Genomic DNA, 21466 nt, shown 5'->3' on the forward strand with positions numbered 1-21466 from the left:
CGTGGATGCGATTTTCGGTCCGAAGTTTGACCACTTCGTCGTGGGTCAAATCTACTAATCTCCCAAGCATCCGTATAATTACAGCATCTGCATTTTGATCTACGGCTAGTTTTAGGGTGATGGGAAGCAGAAACTGATGATACTTGATAGCCATGATGTCTGACGCAATCACCAACGTCAACCACCAGGCACCAGCGGGCACGCAGCCCTTTTACCAAGAATCCTTTACAAACAACAGGTACATGTAGTTGTCAGTGCTTCTGATGCATGTACAGTTGAACATTGTACATTGAAAGATACGAGTATAACTTACAACGATGTGCTTGACCTCATGATTATTATCTTCCTCCGCAACAGCCGTTACTAGCCCTTGGCGGATTACGCCCGGTAAATTGCTGAACTACATGACGATTGTATGCTTTCCATTATGCCATGCCAGTGATTATGCTACATCAGTATGCTGGAATTATGCCAATGATGGTGCTATACTATGCTGCGGTCCAATCTAATGGTATGGTGAACTCAGTACAAACAGCCCTTGGCGGATTATGCTCGGTAAATTGCTGGATTCTGCTTTCCGTTATGCCCAAAATATGCCAGTGATTATGCTACATTATGCTAGAATTCTGCCAATGATGGTGCTATACTGTACCCTTGCACTCGTGTTGCACTTTGCAACGTTACAAAGACTCTGGCACCATGACAGCACGGCTTATAAGGGGTAACATTCACCAGGTTATTTCGTGTAACATGCTAAAAATGCCTGGAGCATTAATCTTCAGCCAGCATCGTAAGGTTATGCCGACCGTCTGGTCTCAGAAGTCCTTTTAAACCAGGGCATAATATTTAGGCAAAATCCGAAGATTATGCCAGAAGTTATGCCAGCATAATCCGCCAAAGGCTAGCCGTTACTTACACAACAAAAACACATCAAATACACAACATGGGTTGCAAGACCTGATGACGAGGAGTGCTTGCTATTTCCATCTCTAATTTCTAGTGTGCCTCCAAGCCCCAAGGGTGGTTTAAAATAACACAAGAATTCAATGTACCATTGTGTCGAGTTCTTCTCCTCATTTTAGTTCATCATGCAGTGAGTGTTCAATAGTAAAAAAAAACAAAAACAAAAATGTCGGTATTTAAACAGTCGACGAGGAGACAATAGTCGTAAAATGGCAATAAATAAGATAAATTGTGCACTCATAACAACAGCAAAAATGAAGAAAGTCAAGTTCCATAACGTTTTCTTGTGACTGTCATCAGTGGAACGCCGTCACATAAAAATGTAATAACTAAAACACACACTTATATACATGTAGCTAATATGGTTTCAGGTAGAAATACAGCAGCTAACAAGTACAAAAAGCGAAGTTTGCACCTTTTCACCTTTTTCTCACATACACTATATTCACACATTGCAAAGGTGCAAACTTCGCTTTTTGTACTTGTTAGCTGCTGTATTTCTACCTGAAACCATATTAGCTACATGTATATAAGTGTGTGTTTTAGTTATTACATTTTTATGTGACGGCGTTCCACTGATGACAGTCACAAGAAAACGTTATGGAACTTGACTTTCTTCATTTTTGCTGTTGTTATGAGTGCACAATTTATCTTATTTATTGAAAAATGTCGGTGCTTGCACAATCTCACACCTGACTATGCAGTTATACTGATACGGTGATACCGCTTGCGGTGATGCATATCTCATAATACGGATATATATATTTTTTTACAATGACGGATGTAGGAAAGGAAACAAGAAACCGAGGGGACCACCGTTTGTAATGGGTCCGACCTACTCAAGTCCCGTTGCTTTAGGTGGTACATGTACATCTACGCCTTCAGCCAGTTCAGGACGCTTGCGTTCCCGCGGATGCGAAAGTCAGTCTAAAGACCCTGACGCGAACCCCATTCATTTCTTACCCTATAACATTGATTTCCCATTGGAGCGGTCTGCTGCTTTCATCTCTGCTATTGCCACGAGCTTATCATAAGTTATCTGTCAGCGGTTCTGCCATCACGTGAAGTATGTCACTGATCTTTACGGATCTTGTCACAAGTCGTGGCCCTATCGTCGCAGCTCCCAAAGGTGCTGTTCGCGACTTGATGGGCAATTGTGTAGATGGACTTTGGGCCACACAATCAGGCTCTTCCCACATACCTTAGACGTCGCTAGTATTATGTCACTATCTATGAGTATGGTTCAAGGCTGTTTAGTTCGGCGGCTAGCGCCTGGGAAGTTGCCAGCGGCGTCATCAAAAGGCGTCCTGGAGTACGGATAGTTTAGCACCAAGTCGTGATGGTTCGTGTGCGATGCGCGTGTTGACAGCGAGAAGATGGTTCATTGTCACAGTGCAATGAATCCATCTCCCAACAAATATGGGGCCGGGTCAATTCATTTTATAGCGTGATAGAGCAATATGCAATGCGACCTGCTGAAACGGTGATGTGTCCGTGATCAATCAGAGCAGCACCACGCAAGAGGTCACCGGGTCACCCCAATCAGAAACCCCTACTCGCAGAAAGCAGTCTACCATGGAAATATCCAGCTCGGAGCGGTGAATATTTTCAGACTGAATCGCTGTTGGAGAGGACGCACAAGCTCGTCGCCTGTCGTCAGTGAGCGTGGAAGAAGCTGTAAGTTAGACCACTAAGCTCTATACTTCGACCAACCTGGAAGTCCTCTCGACAGCATCATGAAGGTCGCGCTCCAGCTCCTGTTGGTGTTCACGTTTGGTCATTGGCACACTCATGCGCAAGGTGAGTCGTCCACCGTGCACCGTGTTGATCACGCATTTTCTCTCATTCATTCCAGCCAGCAAATAATTATGGAGAGGTCTCAAAACTACACATCCGTGAACTTGGGAGGGCAGTAACCACATAGCGAGCTTACCCTTCTGAGTACTGTACAAAGAGAGTGACCAGAGAGTTGTATGTTTACAAAGGCATGAACCCCTTCACAGTTGGTGACAGCGAGGTACATGTACTTCGTCTCTGTACCGTCCGTGACAGTGCCGAAGCGGTGGACATGTGGGAGGACATCCCATTGGCATTATAAACGAGGGTAGGGTCTCCTTTCTGAGTTGTGCAGTAAACTAAAAAGCAGTTGATCAGGTTGTGTTAAAGTATGGCCTTGTTCTCTGGTCTTCTAACTGAATTTTGACCCATGGAATCACAATGGAACAACACAGGGGAGTGCAAATTATGGTAAACCTAGGCACTGAACTTAGAAGTAACGACTTTGGCGGTATTAGTAGATGAAGAAAAACGCTCCTACGTGGAACACCCGCTTCCTGTTGGCCTTGACACTTGACTGACTCACAACTCACATCCCAAGGAAGGAGCACATCGCACCTTCCACTAGGTAAACCTGCATGAAAGCACCACTCCCTGCTGAATAAACAGTATTTCGGGGGGGGGGGAGGGGGAGGGGGGATTTAACCCTCATCAGGTGACCTTGAGTAGGCTAATGAAGTTTGTACTCCAGGATCACTATTATATAGCGCTCGAGCAGCCCAAGGGATACACATTTATAGCTATGCTCCATTTCAGCGTGATAAACACCTTGTGAGGGCCCAGGTAGCAGTGTGATCCACAGTCGCTCATGGAGAGGTCCAAAACAGACGCTTAGAGCCAAACACTATTCACAACCCTGTCACCTCCCATAAATAATCGCACATTGGCGTGAGGGACAAATCAATACGAACAATAAGCTATTTGTATTGTTTTCCCTCGCATGGACGTGTGAATACTTCGACGCAGCTATTGGAGTGATTGTGCATAGCTTCTGGCTGTAGGCGTCCGTTTCACACCACTATTATAGCAACTCTGACTCAAACTGCTATCTTGGACCTCATGAGGTGTTTATCGAGCTGGAAACCGAGTATCGATGCAGTTTTTACCCCCAGTGGTGTTTGGCTGCTTGAGCACTATAATGTAGTGCTCCTGGAGTACATACTTCATTGGCCTACTCAAGCTCACCTGGTGAGGGTTGAATTCCCCAAAACACTGTGTATTCAACAGTTAGCAGTAGCGGCTTTCTTGAAGGTGTCCGAGTAAAATGTGTGACATGCTCCTCGTGCGCTCCGGATGGCAATCGTGAGTCGGTCAAGTGTAAAGTTCGGCAAGAAACGTGCGTTCCTCGTGGGAGAAAAAACTGCATCTAACACAGACCATTTCCAGGTCGCCTATCGGAACCCAACCCATCAGTATGTTGTTTGCGAATTCCACATTCATCAACGCGATAACATGGAAGCTTCAATATTGCGCTTGTATTTATCTCTCTATCTCTTGGTAGATGGGTCATGCTGCTGCTTGGAGAGACCGCGGAATGGAGGGAAAATCGGCGACCAGGCTACACTCGGCAGTATTGTTCAGTATGAGTGTGATGATGGCTATGAGCTGGTTGGGAGTGCCCAGAGGCAATGCCAGGCTGACGGCACTTGGACTGGTGATGCTGCTTTCTGCTTGTGTGAGCACTTGTTTTTACAATAACATTCTGCACATATGTTAGATGAGAGATTTGTGTGCGCTTTCGTGTGGGGTTGGGGGGGGGGGCTGGATAATTTGAAGGTGCTTTTACATTTATGTAGCCTCCCAGCACCTCGCACGCATGCTTTAGTATACAGTGAGAAATCTACGAAGAAGAGGTTGTAACGACTTCGGCGATACTTGCGTATTGCCATGCGTGCACTTTGAAGTACCAATGCAAGTCGCCAGGGGACTCCATAGGAGATCATCCTGATTCGAAGTCCTGAGTGTTGTGATTCTAAATAAACCTTCTCTTGGAGATTTTCCCCTTCTGCATTCTCCCTGACAGCTCTTTCATAAAGGGAAGACTTGTCTGACCACATCACATTGTTGTATTTGGAGTGTAATGAGTTAGATTGGCTAGGTATCTGATTTCGGCACTGTACCACCGTCGCCAGTACCTTTTTTTCTATTTTCTTGTTCTAGTGTTGTCATGTCCGGCACCTGGTCGGATTGACAATGGCGGGTACACGGCTACTGGCCTCACTGTCGGTAGCGAGGTCAACTTTTTCTGCAACACTGGACACCAGCTTGCGGGCTCCAGGGTCCTGGGCTGCACGAGTGATGGCACGTGGGATGAGCCGCTGCCATCTTGTATAGGTGAGTGCCTTCTCCGGCTCGACTATGGTGATGCCAGGGTTAAATAACCATTGCAACAAGAGAACACCAATCCTGGGAGACTGGTCAACTCAGGTCCTAGATCATGCCTTGATCTCTTACGTTGGCATTGTCCAATCGACATTTTTGTTCTTCTGTCACCCTACTCCAATTCATCTGGTTGTCCTTCACGTTCCCTTTGTTCTCCTTTTTTGTTTTACTTGAGGCATTGTGGTGGCACTGTTTGGCGCAATCAAACCTTAGCAGCAACCACTGTGCTTGGGGAGCCGGTAGCACAGAAGGCCCCACATAATACTTCAAAGAAATACTTGTTAATGTAATAATGATAATATCAAACAGAAGTCTGAAGAGAATGTTAACAGTCCAGTGGTTAGAGCATCGCTGGCCATAAGCGAGGGTCCCTGGGTCGAGTCCTGGTGATGACAATCAATTTTTCTTCAGACTTTCTCGTTTCCATTCCCTCAAACGTATGAATATCCAACAGATGCAACTTTAACTTGCAGTACACCTGCTTGTACACTCACAACTCAATATAAAGTTGATCTAGTAACATGATCCTATTGAAAGTATATATAAATTATAGAAGTAGTCATTGAAGCAGTTTTCACTTCTTCCTTTGTATTCTGCTTTCCAATTCTCAACAATGGCTTCTAGTTGTGGACTGCGGCAATCCCAGTCACCCAGAAAACGGTGGACGTGAAGGCGATGTGTTCACATATACGAACCATGTCACATTTTCGTGTGGTGAGGGATACCGTCTTCTGGGCTCAGCCGTGAGGTTCTGTCTTGCCGATGGCACCTGGTCAGGAGAGCCGGCCGTTTGCAATTGTAAGTTAGATTGCTTCTTATCCTTCTTCCCACTGCCTTAAACAAATAGAACTTGCTTCATTTGGAGCGTTTGGTCTGCTCATGTTTGCTTCAAAGAGCAGGGTGGACATCACATGCAAGAATAACTGTCACAAGTGATGCAGTACAGCCAACAGGAAGCTCAAAAGAAAATGTTCAACTCCCAAGGCTCATGCACATTACACATTGCAGAATACAGATTGGTCGGCTTCACCAATGGATAGTTCGACATGGATTACCCAGGAGTGTAACCATTCTGTCAGTTTGGTATGTTTTCACACATTCACCAGATACATTGTCAATACTGTCGGAGACTTTTGTTTCAAAGCGCACAATGCCGCAGCAGAGAGCGTAGTGTTTATCAATGCACAACGCTATAGTACAGAGACCTTCATCAGTCTCTCTGTTAATGGCTCCAGTACACATGCACAAAATCTATATACCCCGAATATATTCATGAGGTACCTTTTTTCGCTCTGTCTCTCTTCCTTTGGTGTTTCTAAAAACCCTAGTGGGTAGCTGTGGCGATCCCGGTACACCGGTATCTGGTACCCGAACAATGAGTGGCACAACTGTTGGTGATACGGTTGACTGGCATTGTGATCAAGGACACGGGATGGTGGGTAATCCCGCTGCTGAGTGCCAGGCAAGCGGCCGATGGTCACGTCCGACACCGACTTGTAACCGTACGTTGCTGTGGTAAATTGAGACAGACATGCCCACAAGTATTCTCATTTTCTGTCCTGCTCATAATTGACTGGTTCACATCATTTTCCTGGCATTACTTGTAACAAGCAACTCCTAGTGAGACTAATACTCCGTAGGAGTGTAAGTACAGTAGTACAGTACGAGTCTGAACCTTACAAATAAATTCCTATATGCTTTGGGTTGAAGGAGACAGTGAACGTATCAAACTTATGGGAGAATACTAATCTTGCAAGGTGGCTTATGCACATCGCTCTGTATTTGAAAATCTCAAGAACCTAAGATTGACAAATTGCTGAAGAAATCTACATCCCTTTTTCTCATGATTTTCCTCTCAGGTGTTACTTGCTTGCACCCCGGAAGTCCTGTGAACGGAGAGCGCATCGGTGATGACTTCAATGCTGGCTCCTTCGTTAGCTTCATGTGTAACACTGGATACATGCTGCAGGGTTCTTCCAGCTTGGACTGTCTGACCACTGGACTCTGGAGTGGCACTGCTCCAGTTTGCCGAGGTATGCAAACCATGATCTGCCTTGCTATTTTTGTTGTAAATCTTGAATTTTGGATAGTAAATATCTACAAAATTTGTCGCAAACCTCTTTGCATGATGCAGTGATTTAATCTGTAAAGTGGAAATGCCACCTAGACACCGCATTGGCCTTGCCTTTTGCCGTTTTGGGATGGGAAGTTGAATGTACAGTCGAACCTCTTTAGGACGAACACCAAGGGACCGATGATATTTGTTTGCAATAACGGGAGTTCTTCTTATCCGTATGTTATACCCAGTGAATACACAGTGATGTATCCAATGGAGTTACGAGTACTAGTTCTTCTTTTAAAGCAAACATTTGTCTTATCAGTCGGTTCTTCCTAACCAAGTTTCACTGCATGTGATCAGTAGTGTTGCTATTGGTGTTGTCGTCGGTAACTTGCTATGCATGCAGCACTGACATGTGCCGATCCTGGCAGACCAGAGAACGGCTATCGCAACATGGACGGCAACACACTGAACTCAATGACTCACTTTGAGTGCAACCCTGGCTATTCTCTCAACGGTCCACCAAGAAGAGCCTGCTTGCCTCCTTCACCGGGAGCTTCTGTGCTGCAATGGGACGAGAGAGTGCCAGAATGTCTCCGTAAGTGTAGCCGGTCTGTTTTGTTTTAACCTATGCCTTCACTGCCCTTCAGCATGTCTGCATGTTTGACTTCAAATTGCTATAAATACACAGTATTTTTGCTGACGCTGACAACAAGAGTGAGCAGTCTTGTTCATGGACAGGAACATCTTCTTTTTGGTATTTGTTTTAAGAAATTTTACCTGAAAGCTCTCCACGACCATCCTTAGTAAGTGTGTGTTGTTCATATACTAGAGATACATAATGCCACTAAATTATCTATCATGCAAGGTACATGCATTAAGCAGCTAGATGCTTAACTTATGTCCAAAGATCACTAACACATTGGCATGCACACTATTTTCTAGATGCAGTGCTTTTATTATGGTGTTGTTCCTTCCATGTCTGACGCTGCTCAGCCACGAAGTGTGTCGATCCCGGCACACCACTGAACGGTCTTCGGCGAGGTGATAACATCACGTTTGGAAGTCTCATCCGCTTCAGTTGTGACAGTGGATTCTCTCTGGACGGTGCGGCCGCACTGATTTGCCTGTACAGCGGTGAATGGTCACAGCCACTGCCTATCTGTGAACGTGAGTAGAGCTGGGCTTTAGCAGATGAGCCCGTTATCACCAGGTGCGAATAGGCTTACAATATATCTCATGCAATGCTGGTTGGTAAAGAACATACCTTGGAATAGTGCTTCAACAGCTTGTAATAGCTTAACCTCCCACTGACGTATTTCTAAGCTAGTAGACAGCAGTCCCCATGCATGTTGCTGTTGTCTAAAAAGCCCATGCAGAACAATGGACATGGTGTGTTGTGTGGCCCACTATGGAAAGTCAATCATCTATTTCACTGGCTACTGTAGAAGTCGTATAAAGGTGAAATGTTATACCTGCCACCTTTGTTGGTTTCATGGTTCATATACTTTCTACATGATGCAATCAATGGTGCTGGTGAAGCTTGTATCAGACCTGCTCAGATTTTTTCTTCACTGGGGACAGGGGTAGATATATAGTCGGGTCCCGGGGCGGATACCCTGATGCCATCAATCCTTTTTTCTGCACCTTGTCCTCACCCACTTACTGAGGTCTTCCGGAGAGACCCACGTACCCAATTTTGGCAGTGAGCAAGTACAAGTGTGTGTGTGTATGTGTGTGTGTGTGTGTGTTTAGGCGAGTGTATTTGTGTGTGTGTGTGTGTGTGTGTGTGTGTGTGTGTGTGTGTGTGTGTGTGTGTGTGTGTGTGTGTGTGTGTGTGTGTGTGTGTGTGTGTGTGTGTGTGTGTGTGTGTGTGTGTGTGTGTGTGTGTGTGTGTGTGTGTGTGTGTGTGTGTGCTGGTGTGTGTGTGTGTGTGTGTGTGTGTGTGTGTGTGTGTGTGTGTGTGTGTGTGTGTGTGTGTGTGTGTGTGTGTGTGTGTGTGTGTGTGTGTGTGTGTGTGTGTGTGTGTGTGTGTGCTGTTGAATGGTGTAATCCCAGCACAAGTTGCTATGTCTAACATAGCTGTTCGCTATCATCGCTTCCGCGATGGGCATGTCTGAGGTCTGAGGTGTGTGTGAATGTGTGTATACGCACGGGTGCATGCTTGCACACGTCCGTGTGCACGTGTGTGTTTATGATTCTCAGCTGTCCGCTGTCCAGCTCCAGCTGAAATTCCGAATGGCATAGCTCTCTTCTCCGCGGTCAGGTATGAAGCTATCCTCACTTACATATGTAACCCCGGATACAATCTTGAAGGACAGGCAAGTGCTGCATGCCAGGCTGATGGACGGTGGAGCTTCTCATCACCTAAGTGCACTCGTAAGGTTTAGTACCAGCAGATTATAGATATAGAAAGTGTTAATGTAGAGACGCCATTGGGCACTTTCCCATGTAGTGATTGATATTCCCATTTGGAGAGGAGGAAGTGATTCTATCTGTGTCCATGCTGATTTGGCAAGCAAACTTTGTGCAGCCGGGATCACGCTAGCTGTTCAGCTTCCGCTGAAGGGTGGCAGTGAAGAGTGGCAGGAGGAAATCAGTATAAACCCCTTGAATGAAACAACAGAAAACAACACATCACCCTCTCCGCAGCAGTGGGGAACCAGATCTTACTCTGGAAAACAACACGTTATGTATCTTTGTCTACAACTTTCACACACCGACAACTAGTGCCCAGTATTGTACGCCAAGATTCGTATTAATCCACTACTCAAGCTGCGGACAGCAAGCTGTTTCGACCGTGTTAGGTCTCCTAAACGGAGCTCAGAGTTCCTGGCCGAACCACCCACAACGAAGTCTTATGAACTCGCCATGAATATGAATATCAATCCACTATGAAGCATTCCCGTCTGCCGGAGTCGTTTGCACAGCATAGCAGGTGCACTGCATTCTCATGATGTGTGTCGATGTGTGTGTTTCTGCTATCCATGTGTTCAGAGATCACCTGTCCAGTTCCCAGTGCACCTGCCAATGGAGACTATGAAGTGTCTGGCTTGCTCTATCAGGACACCGCTATGTACTCGTGCGATGCAGGATACGAGATGCAAAACCGTCCGGACGCCATCGTCACGTGCAGGGCAAACGGGGAATGGTCGCATCCTGAGCCGACATGCGAGAGTAAGTGGTTGCCGTTGCTGCATAATATGTGTCTCTTACTAGGCAAGAAAAATTATTGTTCACGGCTAAACCAACAGAGCTTACCGGGTGTTAGCGGCCGCCATGAGGTCCCTTCGGGAACGGACACGATAATTTACAATGCTATTGGGAAATCCTTTAAAAATGGAAACAAATAGACAACACAAACTAGAAAGTGACTTTGTTAGCTGATGGGTGCTTAGAAAGTGAAGTCCATTACTTTGCTATGCAGTAGTAAGCAACATACAGTAAACACATGTGACTAACGACCACCCCTTGGGGCCAGAGAAAGCGGTCGTTAGTGGCAGGTGGTCCTTAGTTAGAGGTTTGCACCGCACAATCATACATGAATGTGGGACCGTCCTCGCCTTACGAGGTGGTCTGTAGTAGCAGGCCGGTCGCTAGTCACGGTGGTCTTTAGTTACAGGTTTTTACTGTATTAGTACAGCATGCGATGGATTTGCAGCGGAGAGCCAAGCAGCAAACTGTACACAGGTTTACCCTCGTTAGAAGACAACCGGGGGGGGGGGGGTCAAAAATGTCGTCCACGAGTATTATCAGTTCTTCTACAATCCGGACTTGCATGTACGACTGTTAAATGTTCTTCTCATGCGTCAGGGGATGTTTGGATTGGTGTCTGCTTGTGAGGTTTATCTTGTAACCGATGTCGTACTAATGACGGTAGACCTGCATATGTTTTGCATTACAAGATGGAACATGCTTGTCCATTGCTTTTCATTACCCTGGTTTTTATTCCTCCCATGCGCAGGCACTGCCTGTCCAGACCCTGGTGCACCTGCCAATGGTCAAAGACTGATTGACGATCCGCAACTAGGCGGCTCGATCACGTTCAGTTGCGACGAGGGCTACCGGCTGGCGGGCATTGAGAAAGCGATCTGCCTGCCCAACCGTCGATGGTCTTCATCCGTACCCACTTGTGAATGTAAGGTGTCAGAGAACATGCCAAAACGTTTCTCAGAAAATAGAATGCCTGTCACTACCACTAGAATTGTGTTCGCTAGAATCCTGGCTTGCGAACAAGCTAGCATGAAGCACAGTATGCGGAAATACAAACACTGGGCTGTGCACTTTTGGAGGGTAAAGATTGCTCTGCACTTGGTCAGATATCGCTGAAAACTACTGTAGCACATCGGAAGCCTATAGCTACAAATTAGGTAAGCCCGAAAGGACACATCAGTGCTGCATAGTTGCCACCCCCAGGCCAATGATACCAGGTGGCGGATCTTCACTTCCCTTCAAGACACATAACGTCACGGAGTGCAAAGCCTGCAAATGTACAGCCACGCATGTGCTCACAGAGCAATGGATGATTTATGCCCCGAGACACAATTATGAATGGGCCATCTTCTCATCCTCTCCACCTTGATCCTTGGGGATGATGGTGTTTCTACGGATGCAGAATATCTGTCTGATTGAGTCTTACGCGGCAAGTTGTGAATATTTCTGATCTTCTGACTAGAGCCTTGATTGCTTTGATTGCCCCCCTTGTTGTCCCGTGACCTTCTCACTATAATGGAGGGCTCATGACTCAAATTCCGCACAGCAAGCTGTTTCGACATTATTATGTCTCCTCAGCCGAGCTCAGAGTTACTGGCCTGGTCAAACCGAATGAACAGCACTGAAGCATTTAAACCAGCTCAAAATGCCAGTGCTCTAACTGAAATAAACACACCAAGCTTTGCACCAGGGCAGACAACTTTGAGGCTAACCAGAAAAGAGTGCTGGTGGATGGCTACAGTGGAGTGTTCGCATGTTGAGAATTGATGTTCTCATTGCACAGCCCACGGTACTGAAAGCGCTCTCTATCCTTCTCTCTATTTCAGCCCAAGAGTGTCCGATGGTGCCTGCGCCTCTCAACGGAAATATGAACATGACCAGTATCCAGTTCCTGGGCGAGGTGCAGTTTGCCTGTGATGCGGGCTTCGCTCTGGTCGGTACTCCAACTCTCACATGCTTGTCTTCAGGAGAGTGGTCTGGTGGAGTGCCAGTATGTGAGGGTCAGTACAGTAACTTCGGTCGCCGAAGAACTGGGATCATCCTCCTAGCCTAGACCTGGGGGGGGGGGGGGGGGGGTCAGAGTCCTAGCCTAGACCGGGGGGGTCAGAGTCCTAGCCTAGACCTGGGGGGGGGGGGGGTCAGAGTCCTAGCCTAGACCTGGGGGGGGGGGGGGGGGGTCATCCTCCTAGCCTAGACCGTTCTTATTCTCATGTACTACAGTCTGTGCACAGTTTTAAGTCACAGTGTATACACTGGTATACACTGGTACGCTGTGCTTGGTTAAATTCTAGCTAGCTGGTAGTTCCTCGCCACTCGACAGAACTGTACTGTACAAAGATAGAGACACGTGTACAGTCAGTCAACTTCGCTACTAACGACTGCGGAGATAACGACAATTCGCGAATAACGACAGAGTGTCCATGCCCAGAGCCCAGTCCATTCTACCTGAATACATAATACTGAGACTTCAGGTATAACGACACTTCGCGAATAAGGACACTTTTCTGATGCCCCACCGAGTGTCGTTATACGCAAAGTTGACTGTATTTTGAGACCTTATCGTTTCCTTTTCTTTCTGATTCAACAAGTACAAACTATCTCTTCCGAAAGTTCACGTATATCTGTATATGAAGAGTTGGAAAATCTTGTAAGACCATCGTGCGGCTTACTTAATACCTTCCAAGGCTATTCCCTCTGTAAAAAAATAAAGAAAAAGATCCCATATGTGGTGACATTGCTTTGTTGCTGTCTCGCAAACTGCCTGCTTGCAGCTAAAGCCATTATTGACGTAGTGTAAAACCTGTAAAAGGGAATCATTGTGATTGGAGACAACCTGTTTTCTGAGACCAGTATTTTCTAGATCTAAGCTATGTTGCTGCATCCATTCCGACCTGTGTTGCAAGACCACCTGTGTACAGAGACCAGCCAGTGTTCTGTGCACCATGGGTGGTCACAAAACACAGGTTCATGCAGGTAGTTTGGCTTTTAACATAGCACAGGAAATCTTCATATGTGTGAATTTATGCAGGTTTGCATGCGCGTTTGCTGTTTCAGAGATGCTGTGCCTTGATCCTGGCCAGATACTGAATGGCCAACAAGTTGCAACAGACTTCAGTGTTGGCGGCCAAGTTGAATATCAGTGCGACATGGGGTTCACAATGAACGGACCATCTGTGCTCACATGCAAGGAAGGAGCATCTCCTGAGTGGGATCTGCCCAAACCCACTTGCGACCCAGGTGCGTTCACAAGACTATAGACTATGTGTGTTTTAAAAGTAGACTTATTCCGACTTTCCAAGTTACAAAGCTGGTAGAGCATTTAATTTACGTGGATGACCCGGGAGGAATCCGATCCGAGAGTTCAATATTATCATGGCATTGACTGACAACATAAGGATGCAATGACAGATGATACTCCCAGAGTTCTGTCACCGTTCAATTCAATTAACGGTGCAGTAACCAGTACTATCCACTGTTTGCATGCCTATCCTGTAGACTGTCTGTTCGGCAACTGGACAGTTTGGGAGCAGTGCAGCGCTACATGTGGCAGCGGCACACAGGCGCGTATCCGAACAATTCTTCAAGTGCCGGATGGTGCTGGCAAGGCATGCGGCCAGATGACCGACACACGGTCCTGCAACACCCACTCGTGCGGTAAGACTATTATACTGCAGTGGCACATCAGACCAGTTCTAGTCTGGCTATTTCGTGCTTGCAATCATGTTCGTTTCTTTGCTCAATGTCTGTAGCAATCTGCGAGGAAGTACAATACCAAGGTTTGACAATTCTCTAAGAGGAGTGATTCCTGTTGAACAGAGCAATGCAACGTGCATGCGGCGGATAGGTAGAACAGGGTAGAACAGTGTGATATAAATAGCTTTCTGCTCCTCTTTACTCATTTACGTTCATAGTACACTGATGGGTGGGTTTGTTCTGGTGTTTGATGCCGTGCCTTTTTGCAGCTATAACTTGTGACGGACAGTACGAAGAGGATGAGACAGTCTGCAGGGTGAGACAAGTCGGCTTGACACCGGTGACTGATGTCCTTGTGGTGGTCGACGAGTCACGCAGTATGGAGTTTGAGCATGCCTGGCTACCAGGAATGCTCAGGTCCCTGGAAGACTCGCTGACTGCCAGCGGTATCGGACAAGGAACCAGTGATCGCTCACAGCGCAACTTGTACGCATTGGTGGGCTTTGGAAAAGCGCCTGACGCTACCGCACATGTCCATCAATCTGACTGCGCAAGCCCCAACGGCGACCTCTTCCCAATAGAATGCTATCCATCGGCAAATTCAAAACTTGAAGCTGATCCCCGGGGTAGCATTGAGGACGGCTATGAAGCCATTCAGCATGCCCTGCAGAACATCCCTTGGCGCCGAGGGCCGGGAGTGGCTCACAACATGATCTTCATCAGCGACGAAGATCGCGATGCGGTTGCCTCCACTTCAAGAGCCGACATAAAGCAGCTCTTGCAGGACAATGGATTTGTCTTGAATGTAGTCATAGACAACGAGTTTTTTGATAGCAATGGCGATAATCTACTTGGAATGGCTCACACCGGAGCTGGGTTCAGAGGCCAGCCAAATGGCGTCTTCACGGAAGTGTCTGATGTAACCGTTGGTAACGGATATGCCAAGACCAAGGTCGACTACACGAACTTGGCGCTGGAGCTGAGTGGTGCCAGTTGGGATATCAACATCCTAAGAAGTGGAATTCAATCGGCGTCGTTCACCGCCGCCTTCACCAGCGTCAAGACCATGGAAATCCAGCGGCAGACCGACAAGCCATACGTGTGTACCTGCACCGCCAACGCCACATCGCCGAGCGGGGGAATGATGTCCTGTAGGGAGATGACCAGCATGGAGGCATGTCGCTGTGTGGCCAATGGTGGCGTGGTAAGGAGAACGGGATAATTTTTGTGTGCGGGGGGGGGGGGGGGTGTTTGAAGTCATTGAAGCTTTTGTGATGATCACCTACAAGTCGGAACTTGAGGTACCAACACTTTTCAATATTTCTCGAGTATGTGTGTTGTTGCATCTTGCCAGGGCAATGTACGTTTCGGAACATTTAGCCTGCTTGGCTGGAATGAAATGTGGGTAAACACATGCCTAGCATCACGTGCTATGGGCTACAAAACCGTCAAGCGTATCAGATGAATATAATATCTTACCACCATCAAGGGAGCTGCAATGGACTTCCGACCAGAATGATTGGGAGTTAAGGATAGCCAGGGCTGAGAGGTAATTCAAGTGTTTAACACCTGCCCGAAAGAGAAAAGACTCCCATTGCGCAATGATAAGCACGTCAATTGCAGTTATACCCAGTGTATTCAATGCTGGTCTACCAGTCAGAAGACGAAACAAATTCTGATACCTACTACCAAGAGTACATAACCCCCAAGAGTGTGCAACTGCCTGAACAACCTCTATGCAGTGTTGCGACGGCAGAACTTCACATCTCGTGACATGGTTCAAAAGGATACGCTTGCAAACAGTGCAAAGTGACCACAAGAGAGCTGCACTCAAAGCTGGGTTGCGTACAACCCTGTATCTACCATGCACGGAGTGCAAATCATTGTGTACGGGTTCATGACGTGATGTGAAGTTCTGCCGTCGCAGATCCCATAGCTGAAGTTGCACATTCTTGGGGGTTATGTACTCTTGCTAGTACTGATGCCATCTATCAAGGCAATATTGCGAAACAGCTAGGTGTCCGGAGATTGAGTGGTACAAAGAGCATTTATCTTCCAAAACTAATGTACTTGCTAGGTGTTAGTATGGAGCTGAAATTTGCTAGTGGGCACCTCAACATGGAGAGCCTCCCATGATAGGTATCCATTTACCTCTGGAGAATCTGTAAATAAATAATACAATACAATACATACTTAGAAGTTGCGACTTCGGCGGTAATGGTCATGAAGTTGATTGTTCCAACTAGGAACACACGCTTCTTGCCGAACTTGACACTTGGCGGACTCACGACTGCCATCCGGAGCACACGAGGAGCACGCCGCACCTTCCACTCGGCAAACCTGCAAGAAAGCACCACTCCCTGCTCAATACACAGTGTTTCGGGGAATTCACAGCAATTCACAACTCCATGAGCGACTCTGACTCACGCTGCTACCTGGAGCTTCACGACGTGTTTGTCGCGCTGGAAACAAAGCGTCTCTGTAAGTTTGTATCCCTGGTGATGGTTTGGCCTGAAGAGCAGTATATAAGTGGTGCTTTTCAGGCACAATCTTCCTCAGCCTACTCAAGCTCAATTGATGAGGGGTGAATTCCCCGAAACACTGTGTATTGAGCAGGGAGTGGTGCTTTCTTGCAGGTTTGCCGAGTGGAAGGTGCGGCGTGCTCCTCGTGTGCTCCGGATGGCAGTCGTGAGTCAGTCAAGTGTCAAGTTCGGCAAGAAGCGTGTGTTCCTAGTTGGAACAATCAACTTCAATACAAACATGTTTAACAAAATTCACAATTCAAAGCTTATTCCAAGAAATAAAGTACTTTTCTATGGAATCAATAATTTTCCTCCATTTTGATATGCCATGTGTGTATGACTATTGTTTGTGTTCGGTGTGTGCATGTCTTTCCTGTGCAGTTTAACGAAGCCACTCAGCAATGCGATGGTCAGTAGTCGTGAACGCATTTCTTGCAACTGCATACATATGACAATAAGGGAGAGTGGTGAGGCTTCCTGCAGCTTCATGCGAAGGAAATTATTAATTAAAGCAGGCTGTATGTAGGAAACAAGATGGGTAATTGTAGTGTAACCTTGAAAGAGAGCAAGTCTGCTCTAACCAATTTTCTTGGTGCACCAAAAAGTTTCAGTATAGCAACATAAAACTCGGATGTTGAGCCATAACGATAAATGTAGAAGAGAAAAGGATATATGGATACGAGTTAAGAGTAACTCTCCATCACTGTAACATGATACTATATACAGTCAGAAAGTGCAATAACTAGGCACAAAACTGACAGAGTACTGAGAGTCGGTTAGCGCTAGGGAGATGTGTTGAAGTTAGGTGTCAGGACGTCGAATGTCTCAGTACTCTGTCAGTTTTGTGCCTAGTTATTGCACTTTCTGACTGTATATAGTATCATGTTACAGTGATGGAGAGTTACTCTTAACTCGTATCCATATGTCCTTTTCTCTTCTACATATAGCAACATACATGATAAATTTCAGAAAAGCATACCTAAAATTTATCATTCTGATTGGGAAAGAGAGAGTGAGTGTGTGGCAGAGAGATCATCTTTCTAGGAACCTCTGATTCGAATAAGGGTCTCCAGAAACATGTTCCTGCATAGCGTTCAATGAACACAGCATAATTTATACTGAATAGTGAATATGCTCTCAGCCAAGTGTGTGTGTGTGTGTGTGTGTGTGTGTGTGTGTGTGTGTGTGTGTGTGTGTGTGTGTGTGTGTGTGTGTGTGTGTGTGTGTGTGTCCCATATGGTGCAGTGGTATGTGCAGCGATTTCCAATCGATAGGTTGCGGGTTCAATTCCCGACGATTATGGTCACACACGTCTTTCTTCTCTTTCTCAGACTCTTCCTGACTTTTCTTTCATTCTCCTGGGTGGTTACCAACAGCCAGTGTATGCCGGAGTATGTGGTGTGGTGTGTGTGTAGAAAAAGAAAAAAAAAGAAAAAAAGAAAAAAAATGGAAAAATGAAAAATAGGGATTCACTGGCCAGAAAAAGTCACTTCAAACAGCTGTGTGGTGGATACCAGGCTAAAAATAGTGGCGGTCAATTCATCAGCCTTGCAAGCTGTTGAATGGTGTAATCCCAGCACAAGTTGCTATGTCTAAAAACATAGCTGTTCGCTATCATCGCTCCCGCGATGGGCATGTCTGAGGTCTGAGGTGTGTGTGTGTGTCTGTCTGCGTCTGTGTGTGTGTGTCTGTGTGCGTGCGTGTGTGTGTCCGTGTGTGTGTGTGTACATGTGTGTGTGTGTGTGTGTGTGTTTGTGTGTATATATGTGTGTACATGTGTGTATGTGTATGTGCATGTGTCCGTACCTGCCATTCAGGTCTATGCCAGCCCGGAGCTCGATCGGGTCGTTTGGTTGAACACAAGAGTGCTGCTGCTGTGGACGCAGTGCTTGTAGTCGATCAGTCAAGAAGCATGGGAGATGAAATTGAGTGGCTGAAGACTCTTATTCCAATCCTGAACAGCAACCTGTTAACAGCCGACATAGGCAGCTCACCAGCCTGTCCAAACCGATTTGCGGTTGTCGGCTTCGCCCGCCGTAGTCCGAATGAAACTGCATCCCTGTACAGATCTGCGTCCGGTTCTTCCCTCTTCTCCATTCGGGAGTACCCGGCAGCAGTGGCATTGCTGTCCGAGGATGCACAAGGACGAGTCGAAGACGGTTACCAGGCTATGGACTACGCCCTGGAGAATATACCGCTGAGGAGCACAACAGCAGATTGTGCCGTGGCGCGTACCATGTTCCTGCTGACGGATGAGGATAGAGATGCAGGTCGGCTTGGCAGAGACATCACCATCTCTAGTATAAGAAGCAAGCTGAGCACATATCAAGTACAGCTGAATGTCATTGTGGACAGTATTTTCACTGTGGACGGAGCCCAGGGCGTCGGCAGAACGGACAGTGTTGGTTTCCGGCAGTCTGGCGATCCAAACCAGTGCAACGTCTTGTCACGATCCGTGCGGACACGCTTTGCGTACGGTAATACGAATCGTACCTACATCGACCTGGCGCTGCGACTTGGCGGCGGCGCATGGGACATCAATTTACTGCGCAACGCCTCACTGCGTGACACCATGACGTGCAGTATAGTCAACTTGCAAGTGGCCGAGATCCCGTCCCAGCTACAGGTCTGTGAGATCTGCAGCTGTTCCGTGGATCATGATGAGGTGTGCCAGCCTGCTACATCTCAGGCGCAGAGCGACGAGTGTTATTGCCGCTATGCTGGAGGAACGGTAAGAGTTTGCAACACTATAATTCTGACGGGTGTTATTTGCACCCATCCATTAGAGCAAGAGCACAGTGGGAGGGGGGGGGGCTCCAGCCAATAGGCACTCTTTCCTTGCACTTTTCGTTCACTGGCATGCCTGCAGAGTAAATTGTCCAGAAAAAATATCTCTGATGTGGCTCGAAGTACAAGTGCTGAACTGAATAATTGCCAATGCCATGCTGCAGTAACTCCACTCCTAGTTGAGAATTTTTCTGTATGAGCGGTGAAATTCTTCCATCATCACAACACATCACTGAAGTCATGAACATTTGCCAGGATTGTTTTCTTGTTTCTTTAAACCACCGTACAAATGTAGTACTCGTGCATAGCTGCAACGGGAGTTGTAGATGATAAAGTGACCGACTGGTCTTTAGCTATCTCTGATTATCTATGTGCTTTCTGCTTCCTTGTCCTACCTGGCAGTGGGTGAATGGTGTCTGCGTGGACCTCCAAGCTGGCAAGTGACTCAGTGAACACAGACATAGTACGTACGATGCTGAACTTAGTAGACTTGGAACTTGAAACAATCCAGGCCAAACATTACCCGTATAATTGTATTATCACAAGTACTGTGCAGCCTTACACCCACGTAGCTATCCGACTGCAATCATGATTTGCCTACTGATACGGCAACAATAACGGACAATATGCTTATCTGTACTGATATTGATTCAATAAGAATTCTACAAACTTTGAACAGAGGCCGTGATCGACGATACAATATTAAATTCATTCAACTGTGTAAATCCTAGTTATCGGGTGAACACCAATTATGGAACAAGTTCTTTGAAGACGGCTTAACAATTGAAATGGTTACTTTGAGCTCCAACACTGATGTGAAGATGATAATTGGCTGCTGGATGCTAGCCCGGTGGGTGCCAATCTCTGGCCTTCGGCCGAGTGCAGAGGGATTTATAATAGTCCACAGAGCTCTGCCGTACATTGCAGTATGACTGTATCAGTGCGCCTCTGGTATAGGGCATGGCACTGCCCAAGCAAATTGCGGGGTAACATTGCATGATGCAGTCTGCAGTGCAATGTAGGCGCTGATTGCTGCCAGTTCCCGGGGATTCCAGTCCATCATGTGTTACTCTATTACTCTGCCACACTATGAGGGTACTTGGAACAGAAATACCTAGCCCCCCCCCCCCCCCCCCCACACACACACATATCAGAGCGCCATAGAGCGGGGATACATGTTGTTGTCACAGTTATCGGCATGAAACAAGGTTGCCTGCTGCTTCTCGTTGATAACAATACTGCTAGAAGGAAAAAAAACTCGACGCAGATCAGATCCTGCTACTGATGCTGCCATTTGCCACCTGCTGGGGTTTCTTTGTGCTGTGGAGCTACCATATACCCTGGTCTGCCCTGCTGGTTGGCCCGGCATGGTACTCGTGTACTCTGCTCATGCTGCCATACTCGCGGTGGCCATCAGGAGTACGTATTTTCCCTTGCCATGCCCGCTCCTCTATTTGCTGGGTAGGAGCAGCCAACTAATTACTTAAAATTTACAAAATGCCACAAAAGTCACTACTTCTATTAAGTTTCTACTGTCATGCGTTGCTCCAAACACCGGATTAGAATGTTTTCTGCAGTGTGTTAAAATGCTAAGCTATGGGGTAAATCCACCGAGGGTAATGTCCACTGTAATGATATTGCATGTCTGACTCAACACCATGAAACTGATACAGTAAAAGTAAGCTGTCCCTTTGGAAAAACTCGGCCAAAAATTCAAAATTCCGCGGCAAATTCCTCGGGGAAAGGGGGTACATCCTGCGGCATTTTCTGCAGTAAAATAAAAAAAACTGCGGCGTTTTAAAAGCCAGTTTTTCACCCTCCTCGTAGAGGATATGACAACAAATTGCATGAAAGAGTACTTTTCACACTATCCTTTGCAGTCACAAACTGAATAGGAGTGAAGAATATTGGAGAGACTTGCACTCACCTACACAGGCAAGAGCAATGTGCTCAAACAGATCGCAAAGTAGTTTTCTCTCTTGCTTTTTCAGTAGTAATTTTACTAATTTAC

The 21466-nt window shown here is 46.6% G+C and overlaps 1 protein-coding gene across 1 annotated transcript; it reads left to right on the forward strand.

Annotated features, from left to right (window-relative positions):
• Positions 1 to 1804: 1804 nt before the first annotated feature.
• On the forward strand, positions 1805 to 20263 carry LOC135809857 (sushi, von Willebrand factor type A, EGF and pentraxin domain-containing protein 1-like). Its single transcript, XM_065323296.1, has 18 exons — positions 1805 to 2763; positions 4301 to 4474; positions 4960 to 5133; positions 5806 to 5979; positions 6510 to 6683; positions 7041 to 7214; positions 7647 to 7838; positions 8237 to 8410; positions 9446 to 9619; positions 10238 to 10417; positions 11205 to 11378; positions 12280 to 12453; positions 13508 to 13690; positions 13949 to 14107; positions 14416 to 15350; positions 17050 to 17077; positions 18486 to 19399; positions 19858 to 20263. The coding sequence occupies exons 1-18, from the start codon at positions 2700 to 2702 to the stop codon at positions 19897 to 19899; spliced, it is 4263 nt and encodes a 1420-aa protein (XP_065179368.1). The 5' UTR covers positions 1805 to 2699; the 3' UTR covers positions 19900 to 20263.
• The last annotated feature ends 1203 nt before the right edge of the window (positions 20264 to 21466 follow it).

This window comes from Sycon ciliatum, chromosome 2 (genome assembly GCF_964019385.1).
Source record: "Sycon ciliatum chromosome 2, ocSycCili1.1, whole genome shotgun sequence".
NCBI classification, from domain to species: Eukaryota; Metazoa; Porifera; class Calcarea; order Leucosolenida; family Sycettidae; genus Sycon; species Sycon ciliatum.

Coding starts and splice junctions, on each gene's coding strand:
- LOC135809857 (XM_065323296.1), top strand. CDS start 2,700: ATGAAGGTCGCGCTCCAGCTCCTGTTGGTGTTCACGTTTGGTCATTGG. Junction 8,411..9,445: donor GCCACTGCCTATCTGTGAAC/GTGAGTAGAGCT, acceptor TATGATTCTCAG/CTGTCCGCTGTCCAGCTCCA. Junction 15,351..17,049: donor GTGTGGCCAATGGTGGCGTG/GTAAGGAGAACG, acceptor TTTCCTGTGCAG/TTTAACGAAGCCACTCAGCA.